The sequence below is a fragment of the Sarcophilus harrisii genome, chromosome 4 (genome assembly GCF_902635505.1).
Source record: "Sarcophilus harrisii chromosome 4, mSarHar1.11, whole genome shotgun sequence".
NCBI lineage: Eukaryota > Metazoa > Chordata > Mammalia > Dasyuromorphia > Dasyuridae > Sarcophilus > Sarcophilus harrisii.
This window is the reverse complement of record NC_045429.1, coordinates 305,932,293-305,945,356: the sequence shown is the minus strand read 5'-3', so window position 1 is coordinate 305,945,356 and position 13,064 is coordinate 305,932,293. Positions and strand designations below refer to the sequence as shown.

The 13,064-nt window shown below is 33.3% G+C and overlaps 1 protein-coding gene across 6 annotated transcripts in view; it reads right to left on the bottom strand.

Annotated features, from left to right (window-relative positions):
- The window catches only part of RPTOR (regulatory associated protein of MTOR complex 1), a 511,183-nt gene that overhangs the window by 137,422 nt on the left and 360,697 nt on the right, over positions 1-13,064 (bottom strand). For 5 of the 6 annotated variants that reach the window (XM_031965593.1, XM_031965594.1, XM_031965598.1 and 2 more), the window contains 3 exons: positions 5,562-5,679; positions 4,256-4,396; positions 3,578-3,736 (listed from right to left, as the gene is read on the bottom strand). In XM_031965593.1, coding sequence (XP_031821453.1) covers positions 3,578-3,736; positions 4,256-4,396; positions 5,562-5,679 — 418 coding nt within the window. The remainder of the gene's footprint in view (positions 1-3,577; positions 3,737-4,255; positions 4,397-5,561; positions 5,680-13,064) is intronic. The other variant, XM_031965596.1, reaches the window with a different exon arrangement.

Below are 13,064 nucleotides of genomic sequence, written 5' to 3'. Positions count from 1 at the left end.
GCTATTAAATAAAAAAAAAAAAAATTAAAAAAAAAAAAAAAGAATTGCATATGTTTAACTTATAGTGTATTGCTTGCTGTCTGGGAGAGGGAGGAGGAAGGGAAAAAGTTTGAAACATAAGGTTTTGCAGAGGTGAATGTTAAAAACTAAAATAAAAAAATAAAAAATAAAAAGCTATTACAGAGAGAGAGAGAGAGAGAGAGAGAGAGAGAATAAATATTTCTGATATCATGGAAATCAAAGGTCTGGAAGCTTACATCACCTTTACAAAAAGGCTAGATAATTGAATCTAGTGTTTAAGATCAGGGAATATAACTTACTATTAGCAGTGCCAAGAGAGTCAAAGATTCAATCTTTTAGGTTTTAGAGAGAGGAAGGATTATTTGTGTGAAGCAATCAATGGTAGTAGTATGGCAAATCAACAACAGACTAGACTTGAATTGAGGAAACGGCAGTTTGCGTCCTGACTCAGACACTAACTGTGTGACTTTGATTATATTAATAGGTTTATAGCATTTTAAGTTGGGAAGAACTTGAAAAATAATCTAGCACTACTCAAGTTCTGACTCTCTTTTCCAATCAAGCCAAAAGCTGACCTTTTGTATAAATGGACTTTAACCTCAGTGATAAGCCTGACTATGACCTATAACTAGAAATTTCTGGATAGGGAAGCATTATAATGTGGATTTACAAAACATAGTTCTCTAATTTTTTAAAAAATATATAAATGGCATTCAATATACATTATGTATTAAAAAAGGTTTTTAATGGGCTAGAAAAGTTATGTGTATGTATAAAATATATGACAAATGGTCATTCAACATTTGCTAGCAGACCTCCAATGAGGAAGAGACCTTTGGAGGCAGTCCAAATCTCTCCAGGACAGCTCTAATGCTTAGACTCAGATGACCAGAAATTTATGAATTTTTCCTTTTTTTCAGGGATAGTATTTTTGTCTTTGACTTTATTACTTTTCAAGCATGTTTTGATTGATGTTGAATGGTTAATTTTGATCTTTGTATTCCTTGATCTCCTTGTATCTTTATTTTTTGACTTTTTGACTTTTGATTTCAAAGAATCAATAATTTCTGTCATTTTTGTATTCCTTTCTGCAAACATCAATCCCCTCCCTGCCCCCCTTATATTGCCTTTAATTGGACATTATGGCATTTTCTACTATGAGTATAGGCTAGATATGGATATCTTCTTTCAGTTTCTTACTCCAGATTCTCAACAGTTCTTTCAAGTTGCTTCTACCATGGCAGTGTTTAACATCTTTCCTAAGGAGTATTACTTTGATAGCTCCATTCCCCCCCCCCCCCCCATAGTTCTCCACAGCAATGGCTCTAGCGCTATAGACTATTATGTGAAGGACTTGAAATGTTTTAATGCTTTCTGTCAAGTACTGTGGCAGAAAGTCTTTGTTCATGATGATAAGAACAGATACCAATTTAAAAAAAAACTATTTTGGTAAAAATCAGTTGGCTATGTCCATTTCCTTTGCAAAATCATTGGAAATAGTGTTGCTCTTTTGATCATGAACTTTATTATTAGGTATAATTTCTGGAGTTTGAAGTAATGGAAAATTTTATATAACTTCAGTGTCTTCATCTTCTCCTTCAGATTTTAGATTCTCTTTATTGTTATCTCTCATTCTGTTTAAGCTAGGCTTAGGGATAAAATTATTTCTTATGAGTGATTTGTCCTGGTCAGTAAAATGCTTCTGTGACTTGAAGCTTAGAGGACTGTGGATAAAAAGCAAGTTTGAAGACTTTGTCTATAATTGATGAAATGCATTTTCACTCTGATATGATATAGTTGTATCACATAATAATAAAGTTTATTTCATATATAAATGGCTTTATAATGATCAGAGTCATCAGAATCAAACCATTTCTAGCAGGTAGGGTATTGATATTTCTGATTTGTTCCAATCTATCTTCAGTTCTAGTAATATCAGAACACAAAAGAGCATTACTCACTTTAGAATCTATTGTTTCAATCTGATTATCCTGACGATTTTGAGTAGGGCCAGGCTATTTTTTGGACTCATAGAAGTAATTTCATCACATATTGAATGGGATGTTAGCCTAGTTGATAATATCACTAGGACCTAAATAGTCAGAATTTTAGGATTATTGTCACAGCTGTAGGGCATATAGAGTTCTTAATGGAAATCATGCTGTCTAATAATACTTTATTGACCATTGAACATCCTTATAACCCTTTACAAATTGAATGACGGGTTATAATTTGAGAGGGTTGTCCATTTTATCATCTTTCTCTCATTTTTAATGGGGTTCAGATAGATATAGTTCTAAGACAAGGAGCTTATAGAAAATGATAAAATAACTGAAATTATTTTAAGATGATCTTCTGAAAGTTTGCTGAAAGCACACACACACACACACACACACACACACACACACACACACACCGATACTAGCTATACACTAGGCAACATACATTATTTCTCTTCTTCTTTCCACCTGAATTTGATTTCCTTTTGTAGGTCTTTATATTTTGAAGCTTTTTATCACATAGCTTAGAGATAATGAGTATATGATATAATGACAACTTTTAACAACAGTATTCTTTTTATTCATAAGTGTTATGTCTAGATAATTGTGAACTATGGTTTACATCTGTGATTATGGTCTAATTCCATTAGTTGATGTGCTCAGAATATTTTGGTGTCAGTATCTATCCTATGGGGATTTGTTATCAATCCACAAAAGATTTCAAATTTCTGACTTAAAGGTATTATCATGTGTTACAAAATTTCTATCATTACATTAAATAATCTGAATTATTTAATAACAATAATAATAATAAATTAATAATAATAATAATATTTAATGATCTGAATAATTATTACTTCAGTATTTAGCACAGTGCCTAGCAGATGATGAATAAATGAATGTGATTGAACTGACATCTAAATGAGGATGTTTTCTTCTGGACTGCATATATAATAATAGAATTCTTAGAGGCAATTATTTTGTACACAATAAAATTTAGCATTTCAAAATTTCTGAATCAGAGCATAAAGGATAGGAAAAAAGTCAATCCAACCTTTGTAACTTTTATCTCAAATAGTTCACATGCTGTCTAAAAGGAAGATGGAAGATTTCAGTATACTTTTACAAACTAAATTCTTACATGTCCATCTATCCTAGTCATCCTTGAAATTATATGCTCAACTACAAATGTAAGAAAGCAGGTAGGAAAGCATCTTTACAAAAAAAAGGGTTAAAGTATATATGGGAAAAATATAAAGAGAAAAAATACAGGGTATTTAAGGAGAGGGCAATGAAGTATATTGGCCATTTCAACTCCTGATTACTTTCACATAATGCTTGTTCATTTCTCCAAAATGAGAGAATTTGAGGAACTGATCTATTCAGCTAGTAAACTGTCTAATGTGGAAGTGCTGTGGAAAAGTTTGGTTTTGCTCTACAGGGAGTATCTTCATAGTAATAAGAAAGCAAAAAAATCAAGTTGGAGAAGACTTACAGAATCACCAATTTCTGAGATGTAAGGGCTCTCAAGAGAAGAAAGCAAACACACAGCTTACCTATAAGTGAGTTTAGTGAGGAGTAAGAGCTGACTCTTCTCATCTTATCGATTGTCTCAAATGAAAGGATGTACTCTTCGTTTTCAGGGCTGCCCAGGGTGCTGCTTGCACTGCTACTGGTGCTGAGATTGCCTGGAGAAAATGCAACAGAGCTTCCAGCTGTTCAAAAACAAGGCAGGAGAAAAGGAGAAAAAGTTAAGTTTTATTCTAGTAACCAGACACTTGGTCTTATTCAATTTCATGCTTTTAAAATATATAACTCATCTAAGAGAGGGAATACATACATACAAACATATGCATGCAGAAATATACAAGCAGAGGTTATGCTTCTTTTGAAAAGAAATGTACTCCTAATAAATATTGTATATACTTAATGTCTACTAATTATAAGTTAGAAGATTTGGATTTATCCACTGGTGGTTAAAATGTGTCATCAAGTTGGAGTTGTTTGATGGCTGTATATACAGATCATTCTAGAAGTTAACTATAATTACTCTGGAAAAAACTATAGTCAATAACTGCTAGTAAAATACTGTATATGTGAGCAGTTGGCCAATAATAATAGCAAGTGGCATTTCATGTCATATGTATACTAGTAGAGAAGATAAATATGAGGGGCTGTATATAGAAAATATAATGATAAACCCCTTTTCTACATAGAAAATTATATTATCTTACATTCTTCTGTCAAGCTCAGATTCTGCAAAGACTTGTTCAAACTTCTTGCTGTGGTAACTGCTCTAATATTTCCATAGGAGCTGACTGAACGAAGTCTAGGTGTACATGGACCATCTCGCACAGGTGTCAAACTTCCCCCCTCTAGTTAGAAAAAAGAAAAAAAAACACACACAGGAGAAAAAAGTGTAAACTGCAGACTTAAACACAGTGAAGTGACATTTTCCAACTTGTAAATTAGGGGGCGACAATTGTAAAAACAAATGTTTTCTGAAGCAAAAGATCAAACAAAACAAAACAAATGACTATCAATGCTAGATTCCAGGGTTGGAAATCAGGTATTTCCTGATGCATTTTAACAAAGCAAAAAAGCTCAATGATCAAGATAAAATTGGAAAAAAATGAGAAGACAAATTTTGTAGCTCAGAGAGATGTATATTATTCTTCTAATGAGAACTGGTCGTAATTATTTCTGGAATGGATGACCTTTAAGAAAACAGTATATGATAGGAATGCTATTAATAATCCAGATAATGGTTCATTTCCCTCTGAATCACTTCTTCAACTGTGACCCAGCAAAGCATACAACCCTGATGTTCTGGCGAGCTTTCAAGTTTTGCTAGTATAATCTGCCTCTTTAAATTTCACTGTCTGTTTTCACTAGACAAGTTTATTTGTCTTCTGATTCCCAGAGTTACTAAATGCAATTGTACTGGTATAAACAGCTGGTCATCCTCACTAGAGTTGGATTTTAGAAGCAAGGGAAGTTCTACCTTTCCTTTGATTTTCTTTTAAGGGATGAAATGTAAATGTTAAAGATGACTACAATTTGCAGTTAAAAGGACAAATAGAGGAAAAAGATAGCTTTCTAACATGATTCACAGTTACAGACAAAGAAATGATTAAATCACTCATCACAAGGAGAGTTCAATTTTCTCTTCCTCAAGTTCCTGTTGTGGCAGTTGTTATTCTTAGAGATTTTTCACCATATGCAATTTCCAAAATGACATTAAATAAGGAAAAAAAAAAAGCAGGTCAGTGGCAATTCCTTTTTCTCCCCTAAATGAAGCCAAACACAGAGAACAAGGAGAAAAAAGAAAATAGCATATGGAACAGTTGGTGAATACTCAAAGCGAGACAAATAATCCAAAAGCCTGTGAACACACCATTCTCTTGAAGGAGGGGTTAGGAAAATTAAAAAACCCACAAGGAGGTAGCTTTTTTGGAAACTAGGGTTATAGTTTCAGAATAACCATTATTCTGGGCAGGACAGAATTTTTCCAGAGTTATAAAAAAGATAAAGATGTACCTGTGGCAGCTGGAGAAGGCAGAGGGTAGTTCTTTTCTTCTTCAATAAATTGCAAGGCTACTGTGCAGAAATTACTCTCATACTGAACCACAAGATGACTCAGAGCTACCACCAGTTCCTGAAGAGAGGGAGAGGGAAAAATAACACTTATCTGTAGTAAAATTATTGGCTTGCAAAAAACTCCCATTGTGGAACCTAATTTAGCCAATAGACTAGGCTAGCTGCTTGACCTTAAGAAGCTGAGGAAGTACCTAGAAACAAAGTCAAGATTAATACAAAATTCAGTTTGCAGTTGAAAAAAATAAGACTCAGCCTTTACATTGGAAACAATTTTGTTACATCCTGCAACAGTTGTCATGAAAAGAAATCTCTGAAAACCAGAATATTATTGAGATAATATAGTTGTTTCCACAGAAAAAATCTCCAATGAGAGACAATGGCATCATGTCCAATTTAGAGCTCACCTATTAGTGGCAGGATATGATTAGCAAATTCTAAATGGAAATATTAATGAGTTATATACAGTGGAGAAGGAAAGGAATCTCAGAGCCCAATGCTTGTTATCACCCAAAATGCAAAGCTTTTATATTTATTAGAAATGATATTTATTGTATCAATACAATACAATAAATATCATATTCATTTTTATTTTTACTAAGATCATATCTGAAAAATAGTTGTATAACGACAATATGTAATTTAATCTTAAAACTTTCCTAGATTTTTAGGGCAAAGAAGCTCTGGAATAAAAAACTGTTCTTTAAAACTCAATACCTTCGCTATCAAGGAAAAGTATCTACTGTATCTCTGCTTTAGAACAGAGAATACTGCAATAAGGGTACTTCAAGATTTGAAAGTAGTAGAAATTTTGTGATACTCTTGCTTCTTTATTCATTCAAGATATTAATCAAATTTTACTTACTTTTTTTTTCATTTAAGAAAACACAAAAAATAGGTTCTATTAAGCAAAACCTTCAAGAAATAACAATATCTGTGAGAATAACTAGGCAAAGAGTTGTAAGTTCAAGAGAAAACTACTATCACACTAAGTTCTACTAAGTCCTTGAAAAAAGCAAAATTCAAGGAGTGATCCCATTTCACTGACAGTCTTTAGTTATATATGTCAATGATTTCTTCATCTGAAAACTGCCTGATCATATCCTTCAATATCAATTGAGGAATGATTTGTATTTTTATTGTTTACAATGGAATGGAATTTTGTTTTCTATCTTTTGCTACTGGGCTTTTTTGATCGTAGAAAGAAGTGGTTTATGTGGGTTTATCTTGTATCCTGCAACTTTACTAAATTTCTTAATTATTTCAAGTAATTTTTTTACTTGATACTCTAGGGTTTTCTCAGTATAAACATATCATCTGCAAAGAGTGATAACTTAGTTTTCTCATTGCCTCTTCTAATATCTTCTGATTTCTTTTTCTTCCCTTATTGCTATAGCTAACATTTCAAGTAGTATACTGAATAATAGTGGTAATAATGGGTATTCTTGCTTCTTCCTGATCATATTGGAAAGGATTCTAGCTTATTCCCATTATTCCCATTACAAATAATGCTTGCTAATGGTTTTAGATAGATATAGCTGGAATGCTCCCTTTATTCCTATGCTCTCTATTATTTTTAATAGGAATGGGTGCTTTATTTTGTCAAAAGCTTATCTGCATCTGTCCGTCCATTTGATTTTATTATTGATGTGGTCAACTGTGTCAATAATTTTCCTATTTTTGAATCAACCCTGCATTCCTAATATAAATTCCACCAAGTCACAGTGTATAAACTTTGGGATATATTGCTGTAAATGCTTTGCTAGTATTTTGCTCAAAGTTTTTGCATTGATATGCATTAGGCAAACTGGTTTATAATTTTCTTTCTCTGTTTAGCTCTTCCTAGTTTAGGTATTTATTGTTCTGTTCTTTTTCTATGTTGCTGATATAAGAATGAGAAATAAAACTTCCCTTAAATACTGCTTAGGTTACGTCCCATAAATTGTAGTATGTTGTTTCACTGTTTGCATTCCTTGATGAAATTTATTCTATGATTTGTTCTTTGACCTACTTATTCTTCCCCAATATTTGATTTGTGTCTTGTTGGCCACTTGCAGTATTTTTCTTTGACCTGATAGTTCTGAAATTTGATTGTAATGTTCCTCGGGATTTTATTTTGGGATATCTTTCCTGCATTGATAGGTGGATTCTTTCAATACTTATTTTGTCCTCTAGTTCCAGACAGTTTTCCTTGATAATTTGCTGAGAGATGTTGTTCAGGTCCTCTTTCTGATTATGGCTTTCAGGTAGTCCAGTGATTCTGACATTGTCTCTCTTGGACCTATTTTCCAGGTCAATGGTTTTTCCTGTGAGGAATTTTACATTTTCTTTCATTTTTTTCATTCTTTTGAATTTGTTTGATTCTTGAGGTCTTAGAGAGTGATTAGCTTTCATGTGCCTAATTTTAACTTTTAAGGAGTTTTTTTCCTTAATTAGTTTTTATATTTTCTTTTCTATTTGGACAGACATACAAAAAGTTATTTTCTTCAATGGATTTTTGTATCTTTTTTTTAATTTGGTGAATTCTATTTCTGCTTTCTTGCATTTAATTTTGAGGTCTTTATGTCCTAATATATGGTCAATTTTTGAATAGGTTCCATGAACTGCTGAGAAGAAAGTATATTCCCTTCTATCTCCATTCAATTTTCTCCAAAGATCCAACATACCTAATTTTTCTAATATTCTGTTTACTTCTTTAATTTCTTTCTTATTTGTTTTGTGGTTTGATTTGTCTAATTCTGAGAGTGCAAGGTTGAGATCTCCTACTATTACAGTTTTGTTGTCTATTTCTTCTTGCAACTCTCTTAACTTCTCCTTTAGGAAGCTGAGTGCCATACCACTTGGTGCATATATGTTTAATATTGATATTGCTTCGTTGTTTATGCTACCCTTTAGCAGGATGTAGTTTCCTTCCTTATCTCTTTTAATTAGATCAATTTTACTTTTGCTTGATCTGAGATAAGGATATTACCCTACTTTTTGACTTCACCTGAAGCATAATAGATTTTTGCTCCAGCCTTTTACCTTTACTCTATATGTATCCCCCTGCTTTAAATGTGTTTCTTGTAAACAACATATTGTAGGGTTCTGACTTTGATCCAGTCTGCTATCTGCCTCCTCTTTATGGGAGTTCATCCCATTACATTTACGGTTAAATTACTAAATCTGTATTTCTGCCATCCTAATAAATGCGTAGCTGGTTCAGTTCATTACTGCTCCATTGGAACTGATTTGGTTGATCTCATTGCTGAGGATGGCCAGAGCCATTAGAACTGGTCATCATATAGTGTTGTTGTTGAGTATATAATGATCTCCTGGCGTGCTCATTTCTGTGAGTTTGAATCTTGATTTTGCCCCTCACCTGGCAGTGTGAGCGAAGGCAAATCCCTTAGAATTGCTGAGCCACATTGATGCATTGTGGGTGGGTTGTGAGCAGAATCCAACCATTTTGGAGAGTAGTTTGGAACTATGCTCAAAAAGTTATCAAACTGTGCATACCCTTTGATCAACAGAGTGTTACTACTGGGATTATATCCCAAAGAGATTATAAAGAAGGGAAGGGACCTGTATGTGCACGAATGTTTGTGGCAGCCCTTTTTGTAGTGGCTAGAAACTGGAAACTGAATGGATGTCCATCAGTTGGAGAATGGCTGAATAAATTGTGGTATATGAAAATTATGGAATATTACTGTTCTGTAGAAATGACCAACAGGATGATTTCAGAAGGCCTGGAGAGACTTACAGAACTGATGCTGAGTGAAATGAGCAGGACCAGGAGATCATTATATACTTCAACAACAATACTAGATGATGACCAGTTCTGATGGATCAGGCCATCCTCAGCAACAAGATCAACCAAATCATTTCTAATGGGCAGTAATGAACTGAACCAGCTATACCCAGAAAAAGAACTCTGGGAGATGACTAAAAACCATTACATTAAATTCCCAATCCCTATATTTATGCACACCTGCATTTTTGATTTCCTTCACAAGCTAATTGTACAATAATTCAGAGTCTGATTCTTTTTGTACAGCAAAATAATGTTTTGGTCATGTATACTTATTATGTATCTAAGTTATATTTTAATATATTTAACATCTACTGGTCATCCTGCCATTTAGGGAGGGTGGGGGTAAGAGGGGAAAAATTGGAACAAGAGGTTTGGCAATTGTTAATGCTGTAAAGTTACCCATGTATATATCCTGTAAATAAAAGGCTATTAAATTAAAAAAAAAAATAATTTGGTGAATTCTATTTTTTAAGTAGTTTTCTTTTGACAAATTGTTGACTTTTTAATAATTCTCTTGTGTCACCCTCATTTCTTTCCCCAATTTCTTTTCTGCCTCTCTCATATGATTTTTAAGCTTCTTTTTGAACTCTTTCATGAGTTCTTTCTGGACTTAAGACCATTTCCTGCTTTTCTTTGGGGCTTTGCCCATTGGTGTTTTGATATCACAGCTCTCTTTTGTGTTTGTGTCTTGATCTTCCCTGTCACCATTATAATTTTCAGTGGCCAGATTCTTTTTGTTGTTGTTGTTGTTGTTTGCCATCTTTTTTGGCTTTTTCCTTTTTTTTTTTTTTTTTTTTTTTAAATTTAAATTTTGACTCTGTTCCTGGGGTGGAAGGGGCACTGCCTCAGGTTGTAGTCCCTGGCTATTTATTTATTTAATGTTGCACTGATGTTGTCCTGAAGCCAAAAGAGACCTTTGTATTTGGTGCTGTGCTCAGGGGATGGAGTGGAGGGGGAAGCTGGTACTGCAGTTCTCTTGGAACTCCCAAATTTGTTGGGCTCAAAGATTGTTTTACCCAATTTATTTTGAGGCATGATTTTATGGTTGTTTGAAGGTAAATATGGGAGAGTTGTGGGAAATTTACTGCTTACTTCACCATTTTGGCTCCCTGAAGTGTGAGGTACTTTTCTTGCTTGAATTTTCTGTTCTCTATAGGCTCATTCTTACTTTTATGTAAATATATATATTTAGCCTGTCTCTATCATTTTTAGTATTGTATATTGCCACCCTTAATGTACCTTTCAAACCAGATATCTTGGAGATATTCCAAACATGTTCAAACACTTGTTTTCTAAACCTCTCTTTTTCATGGAAGGTATTATTTTTCTTTTAGTTTCTCAGGTTTGGTATCATATTTTCCTTCTTCTTTAGCATACTTCTTTGTTCAGGGGCCAAACTTTGCTAGGTTTCCTTTTATATCTTTTTTTTTTTTTAATCTGATCCTCTTGTCTCTTATCACATAAGATTGCTCCTCTTATTTCATTTCAGCTCCTCTTCATCTGTTGCTTAAACTATTACAATGTACCATTTATTCATCTCCTTGCCTTATCTTTCTACACTCAAGCATGTCACTTATATACTACTGCCAAAGTGAATTTCTGTTAGTGTAGAATTAAAATTAAAATTCTATTATTCAAAAACTTCAATGGTTTCCTATTACTTCTAAAATAAAATACAAAGCTTTTCAAAAACCTATTTTTCTATCCTCATTATACTCCTCTTCCTGTATTTTAGAACAATGCCAAATTGATCTTTTCTCTATTCCTCAAATAGGATATTCAATTCCTATCTTTTTGCCTTTACACTAGCTCTCCTCTCAGCCTAGAATGCTTTCTCTTCTCTTTGTCTTAATTCACAAAATCCACCTATTCCTTTAAGATTTAGCTCAAGAGAGTCATCAAACCATTTGATACTGGTTAAAAATATGAGTCAATCAATATAACAGATTAGGTTCACAAGACACAATAGTTAATGATGACTATAGTAATCTAATGTTTGATAAACCCAAAGACTCCATCTTCTGGGATAAGAACTCACTATTTGATAAAAAACTGCTGGGAAAATTAGAAACTAGGATGGCAGAAACTAGGCATCAACACACACCTAACACCACATACCAAGCTAAAGTCAAAATGGGTTCATGATCTGGAAAAAAAGGATGATATTATAAACAAATTTAGAAAAGCATAGGATAATTTACCTCTCAGTTCTGTGGAGGAGGAAGGAATTTGTGACCAAAGAAGAACTAGAGGTCATTATGAAATGCAAAATGGACAATTTTGATTATATTGAGTTAAAAAGTATTTGTACAAACAAAACCAATGCAGACAAGATTAGAAGAGAAGCAAATAAACTGGGAAAAATTTTTTACATTCAAAAGTTGTGATAAAGGCCTCATTTCTAAAATATATAGAGATTTGACTCAAATTTATAAGAATTCAAGCCATTCTCCAATTGATAAATGGTTGAAAGATATGAACAGGCAACTTTCAGATGAAGAAAATAAGTCATTTCTAGTCATGAAAAGGTGTTCTAAGTCCCTTTTGATCAGAGAAATGCAAATTAAGGAAACTCAGATATCACTACATACCTCTGAGATTGGCTAAGATGACAGGAAAAGATAATGATGAATGCTGGAGGAGATGTGGGAAAACTGGGACACTAACACATTGTTGATAGAGTTGTGAACTGATCCAACCATTCTGGAGAACAATTACAAAATGCAAACAACAAAAAAAGTGAAAATATGTGTTGTGATCCACACTCTGTCCGAAATTTCTCTCTCTCTAGGTGCAGATGGCTCTCTCCATCACAAAACCATTAGAACTGGCCTGAATCACCTCATTATTGAAAAGAGCCACGTCTGTCAGAATTGATCATCGTTACTCTTCTTGTTGCTGTGGACAATGCTCTCTTAGTTCTATTCACTTCACTTAGCATCAGTTCATGTAAGTCTCTCCAGGCCTTTCTGAAATCATCCTGCTTATTGTTTCTTTATAAAACAATAATATTCTATAACATTCATATATCATAACTTCTTCAGCCATTTCCCAACTGATGGGCATCCACTCAGTTTCTAATTCCTTGTCACTATAAAAGGGCTGTTGCAAACATTTTTTGCATGTGTGGGTTCTTTTCCCTTTTGGTGATCTCTTTTGGATATAGGCCCAATAGAAACACTGCTGGATCAAAGGGCATGCACAGTTTGATAGCCTTTTGAGTATAGTTCCATTTTCTCTCCAGAATGGTTGGATCAGTTCAAAATCATCCTTAAATATCTTGTATTTGTTCTCTTTATGCTTATTCCATACATTCTTACATATATACTTGCTTCCATTAGAATGAAAGCTCCTTGACAGTAGATTTATTTGTATTTTTAATGTTTATTACAGAGCTTACCATATAGTAGATGCTTGAAAAATGCTTTTGAATATTGATTAATTGAAGCAATGACCCATTTGTATTTTAACACTAATACTGTCCTATAAGAAAAAGAACTCTTCCAAACAAAAAAGCCTGAAAATTTTGAATAGTTTTTATCCTACTTCAGTCAACAGTACTACTGTCAAACTGTTGTGCTTCCATTATCAGAAAAAAAAAAAGTAAAGCTTTCTCCTCAAACACCAATATCATGCAATGAAATGATTTAAAA